This window comes from Phascolarctos cinereus, unplaced genomic scaffold, assembly GCF_003287225.1.
Source record: "Phascolarctos cinereus isolate Bilbo 61053 unplaced genomic scaffold, phaCin_HiC Scaffold_7;HRSCAF=346, whole genome shotgun sequence".
Lineage (NCBI taxonomy): Eukaryota > Metazoa > Chordata > Mammalia > Diprotodontia > Phascolarctidae > Phascolarctos > Phascolarctos cinereus.
This window is the reverse complement of record NW_027556180.1, coordinates 39,831,115-39,848,298: the sequence shown is the minus strand read 5'-3', so window position 1 is coordinate 39,848,298 and position 17,184 is coordinate 39,831,115. Positions and strand designations below refer to the sequence as shown.

General features: G+C 41.2%; 1 protein-coding gene across 3 annotated transcripts in view; it reads left to right on the top strand.

Annotated features, from left to right (window-relative positions):
* Positions 1-16,173, top strand: part of ZMAT3 (zinc finger matrin-type 3) — a 41,331-nt gene extending 25,158 nt beyond the window's left edge. For 2 of the 3 annotated variants that reach the window (XM_020980676.2, XM_020980660.2), the window contains 3 exons: positions 1,547-1,716; positions 1,858-1,958; positions 8,147-16,173. In XM_020980676.2, coding sequence (XP_020836335.1) covers positions 1,547-1,716; positions 1,858-1,958; positions 8,147-8,355 — 480 coding nt within the window. In that variant the 3' untranslated portion in view covers positions 8,356-16,173. The remainder of the gene's footprint in view (positions 1-1,546; positions 1,717-1,857; positions 1,959-8,146) is intronic. The other variant, XM_020980671.2, reaches the window with a different exon arrangement.
* Positions 16,174-17,184: the final 1,011 nt, after the last annotated feature.

Below are 17,184 nucleotides of genomic sequence, written 5' to 3'. Positions count from 1 at the left end.
GATTGCCTTGCCAAAGTGAGAGCCCAGTTGAAATTATGTAACATTTGTAGTGGACCCATCAGCATAGCTTCATGATTTTGTTGTTTTCATTTACATTTTTGTAGTCGTGTGTGTGTGTGTGTGTGTGTGTGTGTGTGTTGTTTTCCTCATTCTCTACTTAATTTCACTTTGTAACAGTTCCCGTGTCTCTTCAGACTTCTCTCAATTCCTCAGTTTCATTGCTTCTTATGGCACAGTAAGATTTTGTGATGTTCATGTACTGCTATTTGTTTATCTCTTCCCTAGTTGTTGGGCATATACTTTATTTTTGGTAGCACAGATATTTCTGATATGAATATTTTTGCTTATATGGGGCTGTTCTTATTTTCATTGACCTCCTTGGGGTATAGATGATAGGGTCTTGTATGCAATAGGCATTTAGAAAATATTTGTTTGGTCACTGATTGTGAGAGATGACACAATGTAGTGGATAGAGGGGCTGGCTTTGGAGTAGCTTCAAGTACTGCCTTTGTTTCATATTGTTGTGTGACCCTGGACAAGTTACTTTACCCCTCAGTGCTCCAGACGCTCTTACAGACCATGAGTTACAGATAAGCTACCGATCCTCATTGGTAGAGAGGACTTCCACATTGGTAGCTCATGGGTGAAATCTTAGGCTTAAACTGTACTTGTTCTACCTTCATGTTTGCTTACCCTCTGCTCTTTATTCAGTTGTTTCAGTCTTGTTGGACTTTTCATGACCTCATTTGGGGATTTTCTTGGCAGAAATGCTGGAGTGGTTTGCTATTTTCTTCTCCAGCTCGTTTTACAGATGAGGAAACCGAGGCAAACAGGGTTAAGTGACTTGCCCAGGGTCACACAGCTAGTAAGTATCTGAGGCTATACTTGAACTCAGGTCTTCCTGACTCTAGGCCAGGTGCTCTATCCACTGCACCACCTAGCTGCCTCTGGTGTACCCTCCTCCCCCCCCCACACACAGTTAATTCTGGGGTGAGATTTATTTAATTTTTTTTCCTGGTAAGGTTTCTTAGGACTTATTTTCAAAGCTTTAGCTGATATCTGATCTCAGTCTCTACTCAACCATAATTTTAATTCTTTTTCTTACTTCCATAGTGCAGAGGGTAGTCAGCCATTCACATATTTAAATATAGGTGAAGGGTTGTTGTAACACAAAATCACAACTCAAAAATTATCTTCTTCCCTTCAAGAGCCAAGACCTCCTAGCAGTGAGAATAAAAGATGCTTATTCCTTTTGTCTTGAAGCTTGTGCTGAGCTGTCACACTTCTCCAGACTTCCTAGGGAGGGAGCAGAGAATCCTGGGGTACTCCCCAGGGGGCATAGAGAGATATTAAAGACCTCTTTCTTAGGTAGTGTGGCGAGAGTGCTGTGGTTGGAGTTGACGGATCTGGGTTCGAATCTTGGCTGCGCCACTTGGGACCATAAGATCACGCATAGATTTTGCCATCTGGTCTCAGCCGAAGGACCCAGCTTCTTTGTGAGTTCTCTGTCAGTTGATGCTGTGTCCCCGTGTTGCTTCTCTGTCAGCAGGTGGACATCTCCAAGCCAGGCAGCAGAGTGATCAGGGCCACGGAGAATGATTACTGTAAGCTCTGCGACGCTTCCTTTAGCTCCCTTGCTGTGGCCCGGGCTCACTACAAAGGGAAGAATCACGCTAGGAGGACGAGACTGGCGGAGGCCCAGAACGACCTGGCCTTGTAGGTACTACCCACCTTTGCCTAAGCCTGCTGACGTAGCGCGTGGGGCTTGTGGGCGAGACTCGCTGCTTCGCATGGGCTTCTAGCCATATCTCTGTCTCTTCCCTTTCCCCAACACCCCCTTTTGTTTTTGTTCTTCAGGGATGCATCGGAGGCAAGGCAACGGAGGACCCGGAAAGACGGGAATGAATACAAAATGATGCAGAATAGGAAGAACGCATATGCTCTTCAAAAGAATACAGGTACCCTATAAATCTCCTCCTGATTTGCCTGTAGCCAAGGTAGAGAAAGTGTCTGGAAATTTTTTTTTTCTTTGCACACACGCTGATAATTTTTAAAGTAGTAATTCTTTTGTCAGTGTGGCATTGTGAGTAGAGTGGTAGCCCCGGAGTCAGAAAGACCAGAGTTCAAGTCTAGCCTGTGAGTGTGTGTCTGTGTGTGTATATATGACTGCGGGTCCATCAGTTAACTTTTCAGTACCCAGGCAGCTTTCTGAAGCTAAGTTACAAAGTCATGTTCTTCATCAGTAGCAGGAAATTCTAAGTCAAGAAGCATTTATGTTATGCCTTCTGTGTGCTAGGCCCTATGCTAAGCACTGGAGATACAAAGAATGGTGAACTAATAATAATTATAGTAATAATGATGTTCCTATTAAATATCATTGTATAACATAATAACTAGCATTTATATGGTGCTTTAAGGTTTACAAATATCTAATTTCATCCATTCAAAAACCAGTCCCTACTTTTAAGGAATTCATACTTAAGCAAATGGAATTGCTTTGGGACCAAAAAGTTGCTGAAGAAAACTGGAATATTTGACTCACGACTTAGGTGAGAAGTAGAATGTGCTTTGCTTTTTTCTTTTCTAGTATTCTCATTGCTTTCATTGTAACCATTTGCCCTGTGGTTTCCTTATTCCTCTAATATTTGCCAGTTGAATAGTTTGAGCTTGGCTATACAAATGGGCTGAATCTGCTTACTTCAGGATTTTCTTTTTAACCTCTATAAGCATATTCTGATATGTTCTCCTCCCCCAATAGCATCTATGCTTCCCCTCCCCCCCTTTTTTTGTGAGGCAATTGGGGTCAAGTGACTTGCCCAGAGTCACACAGCTATTGAGTGTTATATGTCTGAGGCCAGATTTGAACTCAGGTCCTCCTGACTCCAGGGCCGGTGCTCTATCCATTGTACCATCTAGCTGCTCCTTCCCCCCACCCCCCACATTCTTTACCTGTCCTCTCCCACCTCTTTACAGAAAGGAGAGCCATATGTTTCGATACCTGTTCAGCATTGCTTCTTGTTCTCAGACTCCTACCTCTTAAATGCAAGTCCTTCCTGAACTTTTTGATAAGGAAATAGGATCTGTGGCTCCCAGTGTAAGCAAAGAGTCATTAAAAACCATTTTGGGTCCTCCAGAGCAAAGATAGCTCTTGCATTTGTATAATTTGTATAATTGAGTCTAGTTTTATGATGTGTGTGTGTATGCGTATGCATACCGGGAAGCAGCCTTGCACACTAGATAGATAATTGGCTTTGGAGTCTAGAAGACCTGGTGTTAAGTCCTGCCTTTGATACCTATTGGCTGTGTGGCCCTGGGCAAGTCACTTAATTTCTCAGCTGCCTTAGGCAACTCTCTAAGCCTATACATTGCATACTGTTTGGGTATCTGCATTGTTTGAGAGATTTTTCCACATAACTAGTTATTTATGCCAGTGAAATTTCTGGTACACACCCCATATATGTATAGTAGTGGACTTGGAGAGAAAGAGGAGAGAAGCAGTGACTGCTAGATTTTCTGTTTTCCTGGCTGTTTGACTAGGAGGGGTGGATGACTAGCTAAGTGTCAGAAGTGTAAAGTATCAAAGCTTAGAGACTGTCCAAGTAACCTTATCTTTGTGGCTAAAACAGCTGGCTCCTAATAGCCCTCAAGGGCCTGCTCTAGGGCCTCTTCTATCTTCCGTCTAGCTTTCTCCCTTCTGGCTGTTCTCACCCCCCACCTCACCTTTTCCTTGGAGCTCCTGTCCCAGCTCATTTATTTTTCAAGTGCTTGCTAGCTATCTCCACCTGGCTGTCCTGTTGGCCCCACAAACTCAACGTGATGCAACCTGAACTGAAAATGTTCCTTCTGAAGTTTGCTTCTTCCTCTCACATCTTTGTTGTTGCTATTGAGGGTCCCACTGTCATTCCAATGATTCAAACAGTCTCAGAGTTATCTTTGATCTTTCCATTCATTCACTTCATGCATCCAGTCAGTTGCACAATCACATTGGTTCTACCTCTGCCATAGCTTAGGGCTTGAGGGATTCCCATCTTTCATGTCTGTCCATTCCTTTCCACTTCTATTTTGAATACTTTTTTTTCCAAGTGGGAGAGCAAGTCATGTGTGTGGATCTTTGGCACTTAGTATGGTAGCATGCACAGTAGGCTGTAAATGGTGGTGGCATGGGCAGCGGAGGAGTTTGTGTTTTGTTGTGGAGAAAATAGGGTCACTGAAACAAGGAAGTAACATGTTCAAACCTTTGGGAATAGTGTGTCTGGGAATGCTTTGGGAATAATAACATGACAGCTGGATAGGGAATGGGGGAACTGGGGGCAAAGAGGCCAATTGCTATGCTATTGTAGTAGTCTAGGTAAGAGGAGATGAGGATATGTGAATAAAGAGAAGGGGATGGATGCAAGAGAGATGCAAGTAAGCATCAAAGGGGATTGGCAGCTGACTGGCCACTTGGGACGAGGGAGAAGAACAAGTTTAAGATGACTTTGAGTTGGCCAGCTTGCATGACTGGAAAGATGGTGCCCTGGACAGAAAGATGGAAGTCAGGACCCAAAGGTTTGTTTAGGGGAAATCATAATGACTTCCTTTTTGTCATGTCAAATTTGAGATGCCCATGGGAGATATACATGTAGAGATGGTAGGCAACTGGTAATGTGTGACTGGAAGATACACACACACATGGATGTGAAGGCTGGATATATAGACCTAGAAATCTGCAAAGTAATGATCATGAACCCATGGGATCGTGGGTAAGATTACTCATTGAGAGGTGGTGAAGAGATAGAAGACAGAGCCCTGATGAGGGGTATATCCGTCCTTAGGAGGTCGGATGTGAATGATGATCCTACAAAGGAGCCTGAGGAGAGATGAGAGATAGCAGTGCCATGAAAGCTTAAGGAGAAGGGAATGTCCAGGAGAAGGGCACGCTCAACAGTATCAGATACTGTAGAGAGGCCAAGAAGGATGAAGACTGAAGAAAGACCAGTGGTTTTAGTAGCTCAGGGATCAGGCAAGTAGTCTACAAGCATTTATTAAGCACTTACTATGTGCCAGGCTCTATCTTAAGTGCTGAGAATTCAAAGAAAGGCAGAAATGCAGCCCCTGCCCTCATGGAGGTCACATTCTAACAGGGGAGGGGAGACGACACAAATGACTATAAATACACATAAGGTATTTACAGATTAAATGAAAGGTGATTTTAGGCATGGTTTAGACGTGTAGGATTAGGGTTAGAGATATGGTTAGAAAATGGTATCTATGGATTAAAGGTATAATTCCAGACAGTGTATGATATAGAAAAATGGAATTGGGTTAGATATTTAAGGAAATCACAAGTAATCCGGGAGAGAGCTGTTTGAAATGCACTGTTTTGATAAGTGAGTGGGAGGTGAGGAAGTAGAGGTGATGAGCATAGGAACCAGTCACCATTTTTCTCAGGGTCTCTGTTTCCTCATCTGTAAAATGAAAGGGTGGGGCTAGATGAACTTGAAGGTCCCACCCAGCTCTGGAAGCCTCAGATTCTAATATAACGTAATGAATGTTTCTTTTAAATTACTTCTGCCTTTGTTCCAAAGATGCCCCTACCATTGCTCTCAACAGTTCTGGAGAGTATTGAGGGTATTTCTTTCAAAGCCTGTTTAGGAGTCAGACTCTGAGTCCATGCCTCATTCTTGAGACTCCTCAAAAGTATTAAATCAACTTGAGTCACCAGCTTTGGCCACAAATGACTTTGACCATTTCCCTAAGTCATAACCATTCTCAAGAGATGAATGACAGAATTTGAGAGTTGGAAGAAGCTTCCGTGGCTAACTAATTGAACCCATACCTGAAATAATGAGAATGTTTGACTGGGTTAGAGGCACTAAAAGCAGTTCTCAAAGACAGGTTCCCCCAAATGTATCTTGCAATGGCACTGTTGTCAGTGTAAAAGGATAATCTTAAAAGCAGCAGCTTTGAAGAGGATACCAGGCAGTATGCTTAAGTATTGATTAGTTGTCTTAGAATTCAGATATTTTGCTTTATAGTGATTTCTCACTGCTCTTGATTTCCAATGATGGCATCTTTGCAGGGACAGTGAGGATAGTAAGAGGGAAGGATATAGAAAAAAATTAAGAGTTGGAGAAGGAAAAAGAGTCAATGTTGTTCAATGCATAGAGATCTAGTTTAAATGCCAGGAAGACCTGTGTTCAAGGTGGTTCAGGGGACAGAGTGCTGGACATGGAGTTGGAAAGATCTGAGCTTAAATGCCACTAAGTCCAATCTCTTCATTTTATAGGTAAGGAAACTGAGGCTAAGGTATTAAGTGACTTGCCCAGGGTCACACAGCTAGTAAAGGTCTGAGGCAAACTCTAAATCTCTGATCCTATGATCTGTGATCCTTTAGGTCTTGCTTCTGATACATACTGATTTTGTGACTCTTTGTAAACCACCTAACCTATCTTGGTCTGAGTTTCTTTATTTGTAAAATGAGCCTATAAGTACTGCCTCTGACGCATGCTGGCTATGTAACCCTGGGCAAGTCACATTCTCAATGTTCACAGCACCTCTAACCAATGAAATCAGCAGTCTAGTCCTTATCCTCAATTCTTATGAAGACAGGATAGAGGCAGATGATATATTGGAAAAAAGCGAGCTAAGAAAATCTTGGGTCTAGATTTGCCTTCTAACCTTTTAAGGTTTGGTCCCCCTGAGGGAGTTTGGAGAGGAGCAGATATCTGGGTAGGCTGCCACTCTTTTCATAGGAACCAGGTGATTGGTTTGGCTTGGTTACTGCTGTTTCTATTGTTACAGGAAAGTGTTGTGGTAAGCAGCTAGGGATACTAAGAGTTCTGCTCCTCTCCCTCTTTGACCTGCCCCTTCTTATGGGTGGCTGCCAGCTCCCTTGTAAGTCCGGGCACCCTGCCTTGCACAAACATTTTTACCATCTGGAAGGCTGTTTGCTACCATCTACTTTCTTGACGGGAGACTCTATCTTCTGTGTCTTATAATTCATCATCGGATCGTGCTTATGGGTTTGCTTAATCAGGGAGAAGAATTCCATGACCCCCAGAGCCCATCTGTTCAGAAAATCAAGTCATTAGGCATTTTCCATTTTAATGTGAAGCATTTGTTTTGGGAGGGGAAGATGGAGGTAGCAAATATTACAGGAATTAAAAGGAACTCTTTGTGATGGCGAGAAGAGTCCTTGATCAGTCCTCTAGTGTTTTCTTCTGTTTCCTTTTTGTTTGTTTAGGGCAATAAAACATTTAAGACATTTGAGGATTGGATGAAATGTATCCTTTTAAGGAAGAATTTGGGTAATTCTGTCCTGTACAAGGAGCAAATTTGGTGTCATGATGTGGACTCCAGACTCGGAGTCCTGATTCTTCTGATTTAATAGCTGTGTGACTGTAACCTCTCTAATTTTGTTTGCTTGACTGTAGAAGAGGGATGTTAATACTTGTACTACGTACTGTGAAGCCATGACTCGGGGGTTATTGTCAGGAAGGCACTTTGCAAATGGCAGAGCACTCTGAACGTGAGCTGTTAAAATGTCGTGTTTTTGCTTCCTGGGTCACTATGGCTAAAGGCTTCATCATTTGGAGGCTAGGTTGGTTTGTGGGCAGGAGAAATTGGCCTTTAACTAGGATGTTAGTGGAAGCTTTGCCAGCTCCATAGAACCAAAAGGAACTTGTGTTTCACTGGCAAAGCCTTTGGTAGAACCAGGGTCACCTTCATACAACAATGAGGCGCACTGAGTTACCATGAAACATACACTTACTAGCTTTTTTGTTTTTTTGTTTTGGATATAATGGTATAATGGATAAAGTATTGGACCTGGAGTCCACAAGACTCCTGAGTTCAAATCCTGCCTAGGACACTTACTGGTTATGTGATCCTGGGTAAGACATTTTACCTCTCCTAGACTCAGTTTCCTCATCTGTAAAACCTCACGGGGTTGTTGTAAGGATCAAAGGAAATAACTTGTATTAAACACTCCTCTTTCACACTATATAAATGCTAGCTATTATAATTCACTGCACATTTTGTCTAGTTTAAAGTTGAATTTACAAACATATGGTTTATGGCTCTGTTTATTGACCATGTACTTCTGAAACCTTGCCCAGCCATCTCAATTGTGTTCCCCTTTATCCTTTTGTGTCTGTTTCAATAGGGCCTTACTTCAGCCCTCGATCTCGACAGTGGATTCCCCGTGACCTTGCCATGTGTGTCACCCCCAGCGGCCAGTTTTACTGCTCCATGTGTAATGCCGGGGCTGGTGAAGAGATGGAATTTCGGCAGCATTTAGAAAGTAAACAGCACAAGAGCAAAGTGTCCGAGCAACGGTACAGGAATGAGATGGAGAATCTGGGATACTTATAACAAAGCCCATTGCTGATCATTTCAGATAAAGCAGTTTGTCTTGCCTGCTTCTTTTGCCTTCTGTCAACCTGTTCTGCTTTGTGGCCATTTTTGACATGAATACATGCCTCTGCTTCCATGTAGATATCTATAAACCTAATGGTACCTTGAGGCATTAAAATCTGATTCAAAAAGAATGAGCTTTTTGGGTCATGATGGGTTTTCAGGTTAGTTTTATTTAGCTAATCTTCAGAAGGCATGTGGCCTTACTGTATGGAAAGTAGCTTTGGAAATTGACTAGATGCAGGGAAGTGTAGGTTTCAGTTCTCCATGCCTTTATGTGGGCTACCATCTTGGTGCAGTATGACTAGGATGATTGGTATAAATGGCTTCAGAGTCTACTAGGGTCTGCCCACTGTGTGAATTTCATTGCACTCCAACACATCTAATCCACCCTCCTTGTGGCCAGGCTTCATTTCCAGTTTCTGATCTCTGTCTGCCTTCCACCTCTCTGCCATTACCTTCTGCTTCATAGATACATACTTTTCAACTCTAATCAGCTTGTTTTTATGTAGTTTTCAGCTGTGCTGTGGGTGTTTTGAGGTTCAAACAACTCTAACCTCTGAGCTTTTTAAAAAGGGTAAAGTGTGTGTACAAATGATTGTTTCAGAAAATAGGCAAAATTTTGATCAGTTTTCTATCCAAGGATCGTATTATGTTGTGTAATAATACGCACTTATGTGGGAGTTCCCAGCTATAAGATTTGGGCTATCTCACAGATGTTATTAACAATTTCATGCTCACCCTCTATATTTGCTAGGCTGGACCTACTCAATGTTCTAAGGGATACCCATTATATTTTGTTCTGTAAATAAAGGATTAAAAGGATAAAAAAATGTATTTTAATTTTCAGCATTTCTACATTTAAATGCACAGTGTTTGGTCACCTTTCCTTTTATACTTTGTCTTCTCTGGGATGACTATAATCATTCTAGAATGTTGTGCATGTCTGATCATTGAATTAGGCATCTCCCTGCCACCTCCTCTTCCCTATCTGACTGCTCCCCCCTTCTCTTCTGTAGGTGCTTGGGTACCTAATGTAGTGCTTTCTAGTGTTGGGTGAAACTGTTTACTTCATATCTCAGAAAGACTGTACCTTTGCTGCTTTTTTCTAACCTTTTGCTTCTTTTCAAATAAAAAGGGCCAAGGCTAAAAGTTCCCTTAAAAGACAATTTCTCTGTAAAGTTGGTTTTAGATTGTATCATTTGTTCAACTCTCACCTTTTGCTGCTTATTCAATTAAATGTGCCCCTCAGCTTTTTTTTTTAATAATTGTTCTCATCCTTCTCCATTTTCCTTCAAGTAGAATATGAGATCAATTTCAGAGTACTGTAGTTTCTTCATTTAATACTTGAACTTGGGGACAATTGGATGATAGCTAAGAGACCTGCTTTCTACAAAAAAATGGTAGAGGGACTGAGGGATAGGTATGCTTTCTACAGACAGAAGGATGATCAACTCTGTGACCTCTTAGAGGTTTCTCTCTCCATCTTTGTTTTAAGAAAAACCAGCATTATAATTCTGCCTCAAAAAATGAGGAATTGAGGGGTTTTTTTTGGTTCTTTCTCATTGACCAGTAAGTTCTTTCCTTTGCTGCTAAAGGTCTGTCTCTATATGTAATATCCTTATGTTGGCGATTTAATTCTATGAATCTGAAAGTTCTATCTCCTATTGTATGTCAGGATATTTAGTTTTTGTTTGAGGTGTCCAAAAGAACTTGCCTGACTTCTTATTTCAAAACCCTATGGAAAAAAAAATGCTGGATGCCAATTTTATTTTATAGAAGTTCAATTGCACTCTTCTTTAGTTATGCATTTGTGAATGAAATAGAATTGAGTTTTGGTCTCTAACCTTCCAGCTGCTCTATGTACTGGAAGTGCACTTATTCATTATTTACTTCTAATTTTCTTTCTTCTTGTGTGACTTTAAATAAGCAACTTCCCCTTGGGACCTGTTTTTCTCATCTGTAAATCAAAGGATGAGCTTAGATGGTTTAAGGAATGTGGGCTCCCAATGGAGCTCAAAGATGTGGTTCATTTATCCCTCTTCTGCCTTGTTTCTAAAATAGTTTTTTAAAGAAAGTTGGATGGAAGACATTAGCTCTTGCTAGCTATAATTTCTCCCCAGCTATAACTTCTTTGCACTAAAAAAGCCAGCAGTTTGGGAGTGTAACAGTTACCTGTAACAATTCAGTCTTATTCTTCCAGACTCCAGAGTCTTTCCTGCCGAGCACTGCTCATTGTCATTCATGCTGGTTCCATTCCTTGCCCACTGGAAGAATTCCAAAGGTAGATTCTAGTTTGGAGTCTAGTTTTGCAATGAATTACACATACATGATATTTGAAAAGGAGAATGACAAAAATGACTTGGTAGCATATCTTGGAATTAATACAAGTCTGCACAAGAGTTGTAAATTCTCATGCTTGTGCCCCTCCTTTCTAGGGACTACATTTTCTCAGGTCATGTAGCTTCTTGGTGGTACTTTCAGCAATGGGATGAGAGAATTGCTGGGTTTTCTTTCTTTTTTAAAATTGAGCCCTGCTTTACTATAGAATGATTTAGAGTTTGTCCTATTGCTCCCCAGATTCTTATTAGTATTTGTGGGGTGTGTGTGTGTATGTATGTGTGTGTGTGTGTGTATGTATGTGTGTGCATGGTGTGTGCACATACTTACACATATCCTCTCTGTGTTGGAAGGTTGTCGGTCTAAAGTCCTGGAAGTGTTTAGTTTGATGTATCCTTAAACGGAGGTCTGTGAATTTTTAAAAAAAATATTTTGATGACTGTATTCCAATATAATTGGTTTCCTTTGCAATCCTACATATTTTATATTATACATTAAAAAAAATATTCTGAGAAGGGGTCCATAGGTTTCACCAGACAGCCAAAGGCATGCATCTAAAAAAAACCCCCAAAAATAAAACAGCAACAAGGTTAAGGACTCCTGGTCTAGTTAAAGAAAATCAGTGGATTTCAAGAGTCATCTGAAAGAATGGAAAATCATATGAACATGGAGAATTTGTGTTCAGAAAGTGGCATTAGCACTTGATGATTTAGCACCTCAGCTTTTGTTATTGCTAAGGTGCCAAGGCCTACCAGTTGTCAAATAAACTGGCCTGTTTAAAAAGCTAGATCATTGACATTTTTTTAATGAAAAGAAAACATGTATTATGTAATTCAGTCTCCTCTGCCTAAAACAGGAAGTAACTTAAGATTATATTCTTCTTTTGGATATCATGTGCTTTATTGGCAGGTGCAGTGCCATATTTTTTGTGTCCATGTTGCTTTGTTCCTTTGTCCTTCCTGGCTGCAATGTATTCTGTGAGGTGCCCAGGGAGGTTTTCGGAATCCTAGGTCATTTACTTAGAAAAAACATTTTTGTCTTGGTAAAGCTGTATAAGATTTTTGGAAAGATTGTGGCCACAATGAAGAGTCATAGGTACTGCAACTTATTCTTGTACTGTGCATATTAAAAGGCTAGAGTTTCAAGGTCTCTCTATTCTGTGGAACATTTTTGCAGATCAGTTAATTAATAAGCATTTATTAAGTGCTTACTAGGTGCCAGGCACTGTGCTAAACCCTTGAGATTCAAACAAAGGCAAAAACAATCCCTGCCCCCAAGGAGCTTACATTCTAGAACAGGGGCTTCAGACCTACTTAAATGAACATAGAAAGTTGCATAAAGGATAGATGATCTTTAAGAGACTCCTGAAAAGTGGGTAGCCCTACTACCAGCTTACTTCCGAGAAGGCAGATGAAAGCATCTCTCATACCTACATCTGTTCTCCTTAGATGGGCAGCCAGGAAACTTTGGAATTATTTGTTCCCTCAGATTTTAACTCTGGACTTTTGAAAGTAATGTCTGAGAGGCCACATTTGGAGGTACCTTGGCCGAGACACTCTAACTCAATATTACTGGTTCCGTTGACATAAAGTGGCTAACTAGTATTATTAGTTATGTTTAGTATAAGAAGTTTAATGAAAACTTGCAGGTAGAAATAAAAAAAAATGACTCGCCCATATGCTTAAAATTATTATTTAAAAAAATAGCCTGATCTTTCTTCCTGAAGTTCACAGATAGTAAAAAAAAAAAAAAAATCTATTTTTAAAAAAAAATTATCATCGGAAGGCAACATGGCTTGGTGTATAGAATGTTGGCCTTGGTGTCAAAAGAACCTGAATTCAGGTCTGTCTTCTGGTTTTGTGATTTTAGATCAGAGACTTAAGAGCCTTTTTGCCCCAAATAAATCATAAGATTATAGATTGTCAGTCCAAATTGGTAGAGTGTTTCCATACCCAAAGTCCCATAGAAGATGAAATCACAGGTTTAGGGACCCCTGCCCCCCAAATTGTACTAGCTGTTCATTTTGATGTTGAATTTCTTTACCAGTTCCCAGGCATACGGCTAATTCTCAGAAAACTGGTAATGTCCCCCACATTGATGGTTTCTCCTCGTTTTTGGGGGGAGGCTCACTGAAGAGTCTCTTCTCCCACATAAGACAATGATCTCAGTGGTTTAGGGAGTAGCCAGGTGAGGAAACTACCTCTGCCAGTGAAGCCAGCCCTTCTCTTCAACTCTGCAGTCTTAGAAGTTAAGTGATTTGCTTAAGGTCACAGAGAAATGTAGTATGAAAGACAGTACTTTAACCCAGACCCTCCTGGCTTCAAGGTCAGCTCCCCATCTGCTGCTGTGTGTGTGCCTTCACCCACATACCCACTCGACTCCCACAATAGTAGTGCATTTGAGAACCTACAGACATGCTTGCTTAAAACCCAGAGTACAAGTGCCTTTAGCAAGTGCTCACAAACCCCAAGAGAGAAGAAATTGATGAAACCTGTTCTGGGGTCATTTGAATTCTGATCCAGAGATTGACAACCTGGAGCTATGTAGGTTTGTGCAATCCTTTATGCCAACGTTATTCCATGTAATTTTAGCGTGACCAATCCTAAATAGCCCTTGATTCCACGTTGATCAGACACCAGACCACCACAAAGTAGTTCCAGAAAATCAGCCCCGTTTTCCCACAGTGACAACGATAGCTCCCACCCCCTATTATGATACATGTTTTTCCTTCAAATATAATGTGGGGTGGGGGAATTAGGTTTAATGTTTGCACTATTCTTAATTTCCACATTCTTTTCACAAGCCCGTCTGTTTCAAAGGGATCATGGTTATACATCTGCCAGTGAGATGTTGGAAAGGCTTTCCTCTGCTGTCATGAATTGAATCTGTTTGTTTTAAGATGTGCGTCTTAGAGCACAAAGCTGAGGACTGTGTTTCCCTGATCGGTTTCATTTCTGGTTCTTGATTGTAAGCCCATATTGTGACTCTGCTTCTACCTTTGAGACATTAAATTTTTTTTAAAGGTGCCGTGTTACCTCAATGAGAAAGTGAGGTTAATGGATCCTCTTTTGGACTGTGCTTTTCCAAGCTTCTGCTTTGTGTCTGTGGAATATATGGAGACAATGCCCACCAGATCAGGAAGCTCCTGGGTCGTGATTATTTTTAGAATGCCATCTTAAGGTTTCCTACAACTCTTTTTAAAATTAGAAATGAGAATTAATTCCCCATATTGTGAGATTTTTAAAAATTGACCTTTGGGAATTAACCTATGGTTCTGTCAACTCTTCGTCATTTTGGATTGATTATGCACTCTGAGTTTTGTCCAAGCTGCTTCTCTACCTCCCGTTTATTCCCCTTCTTTAGGGTGCTCAGCTACCTTAGTTTCTTCTGCCTGAGAACAAAAGAGAGTAGAGAGATGAAGTGAAACTGACCTTGTAGTTGAAGGGGTTTCAGCTGTTGAAGTAAAAAATGTCTGGGAGGTTGAAAGATTGAAACCATTGACTTCAATGGAGTGTTTAGGTTGACCAAGGACTGTAACTGTCAAAACTCCTTTGGCAAGGGGTTAGGGCAGATAATTGAATGTTGATTGCACTGTACTCCAAGTCATGAGCCTTATTAATAGAGTATTTCTCTAGTGCTGTTCTAGACATTAATGAGTTCCATGGCATATCCTTATATTTTATTATTTATGTCCACTTCGTGGGCAAAACCTGACTGATTTGGCCTGGGGCCTAGTGAGTAAGGGAAAAACACCGAGCCAGAATGATATCTTAGGAATTCTTAATGTGTACTCCTTGCCTCGGACAATGTGACTCAGTTTCAAAGCCACTGAACACTGCCACTGGGCCCACAAAAGGATGATAAGAAAATGTGTTTTGCTTCTTAGTATTTTATTATTTATTGTAAAATTCCTTAAAAATTTCTTTTTCTTCTTTAGTCCTGAAGGATTAATATAGTTAATGCAGACTGGCAACATGTTATCTTAGATAACACCCACAGTGTCATCCAGAGTCGGCCACATGTCATTGTAGATAACACCCAGAGATTCTCCCAGAGTCGGGAAACCCTGGGTTTAAGTCAATCTCAGAAACATAATTGGCTGCATGATCCTAGGCTACATCTGTGAAATCACAGGTTTGGACCAAAAAAGATACTTCAAGCCCTGTGTAGGGGAACAAACCGCTGGCCACCACATTCGCTCCTTTCTCTAAATGCTAGAAGCCATAGTGTTGACAGTTGCCTTTTAAAAAACCTTATTTTGCATTCCAAATAATCCTCTTAATCCATTCTTTCCTCTTTCTCTGTAAGTGTGCATTAGTGACCCCCTCACTAGTGAAAATCAATGTTGTCTCACTGCGTGTATATTTATTCTTTATATGATGTATTTTTATAGAAAACAAAATCACAGAGCCTCAAGTGTCATGATGGATGGTACCATCTGAGAACAAATCCCATCTGGAACCCAGCTTATGGTTCTTGACTGTGAATCTGGATGGGAAACACCCTATTTATTCTAGGTTCTCCTATGGACAGAAATCCTGTTTTAAAATGGGAGGTCATTTGTTGTCTTGTTGCTTTAATAACATGCAAGTCTTCTTTGTTTCTGTGACTCAGGGTGCCATTTTGCAGGAATTAAATGGTAATTCTCCATTTGCTGATGTTTACCTTTGTGAAAAGAGGGGCACCTCCCAATGCATGGTAGCAATTGGATTTGTGTATGCTACATCTGCTTAGTAATGCCTTATCCAGACTAGGTCAGAGTATGGTGGACAGAATACCACATGCCCCTGGTTTCGCTATGACCTGAAACAGTGTCAGTGAATGTGTGCCCTAGATCCCAAAGCATTCCTGATGTTGCTTCTAGTACTAAGCTCTGACTCAAGCACAGAGGTGCTTTTGAGTTGGAAAACAGAATTCTGGTGAGATTTTTTTTTTGGGGGGGGGTTTAAAGCACCGTTGATGTGGTAGCATATTGCGCTCCTTTGTGCTCTCTCTAGTGCTACATCAGTGGTACAAGATCTGATCTGAAGAGTTCAGTCAAAGCAGCAGGAAGGTAGACCTTGTCCCCTAAACTTTGCCATAAATGTTGCACAGAGACTTAGGGCCTCAGGGGCACAATGCTTATTCCCCATTTGAGAAATCTCTCTTGTGTTTGGGGACTGCACAAATGACCAAGGTGTCAGGATTAAAAGCAACCAAATGTGAATTGTGAAATTAACATTGTTCCTTAATAGATTTTTTGGGGTGGGGAGGGGTTGTTTTGTTTCCTTTGATCACTGCTTAATATACAACCTGGGACATGTTTAAGATGTAACTGCTGTTATTGGCTTCTTTTCACTTAGTGCTCTGGCCTCATTTCTGTCCTCATTTTAGTAAAGGCTTGAAGTTATAACAGGTGTTTTGTGTCACAATTTAATAAAACTCATTTGAACCTCACCTGCACTTTTTTTGGGTCATGATTTGGAGACTGAAGGGCAAAAGAAATGGTCGATACTGGTTAACAGTATGACAGTGTGGTTCAGTGGAGAGAGTACCAACTTGAGGGAGAGAACCTGGGTTCCAATCTTGCTTCTGGTGCTTACTACATCTGTGACCATGGGGAAGTCTTTTGACATATTTGGGTCTTACTCTCCTCATCTGCAAAATGAGGGGCTTGGACTAGATCTCTAAGATTCCTTCTAACTGTGTCTATGATCCAATGATCTTATGATATTCTGCAAATCTGCATTCACCCAGAGACAGCTTAGGTGGTGTGGTGGATAGAGTGCTGGCCCTGGAGTCATAAAGACCCAAGTTCGAATCTGGCTTCAGACACTAGCTATATGATCCTGGACAAGTCACCTGCTGTCTGCTTCAGTTTCTTTGACTAAAATTGAGATAATAACAGCACGTACCTCCCAGGATGGTTCTGAGGACAAAATGAGATAATGTTTGTAAATCACTTAACATGGTGCCGAGGTACACAGTAAGCCCTTAATAAATGCTCGTTGTGTGGCCCAGAATTGTCCAACCTACAATAAAAGAAACTGAGGTAGAGCTCTGAGCCATTGGCACTTTATTAAAGGGTCCACGGCCCCTTCTAATAAAATGGACCTCAGATCTTCCTCAGGATCTGAGATGCCCCTTTCCTCCAGGGCCTTAGTGTTATAGTGCTTGATACTGAAACAATACAGATGAAGTAAACTAAAAATGCAGAATCTCATTGGTTGATAGACCTTGCCCTTGACCCTCCAGGAGTGTCTATACCACACACAGAATCCCATTGGCTAATGAACAGACCCTGACACACCTATCTTGATTTTTCAGGAGGTCCTGCCAGGCTGATGAGCAGACCCATAGTCTGGGCTGATAAACAGATGTCAGAAAACTACATGGACTGATGGACTGGTAGGCAGGCTACAGGCCAGCAAATGGGGCCATTTGTTGGGTCAAATGCTCATGGTCATC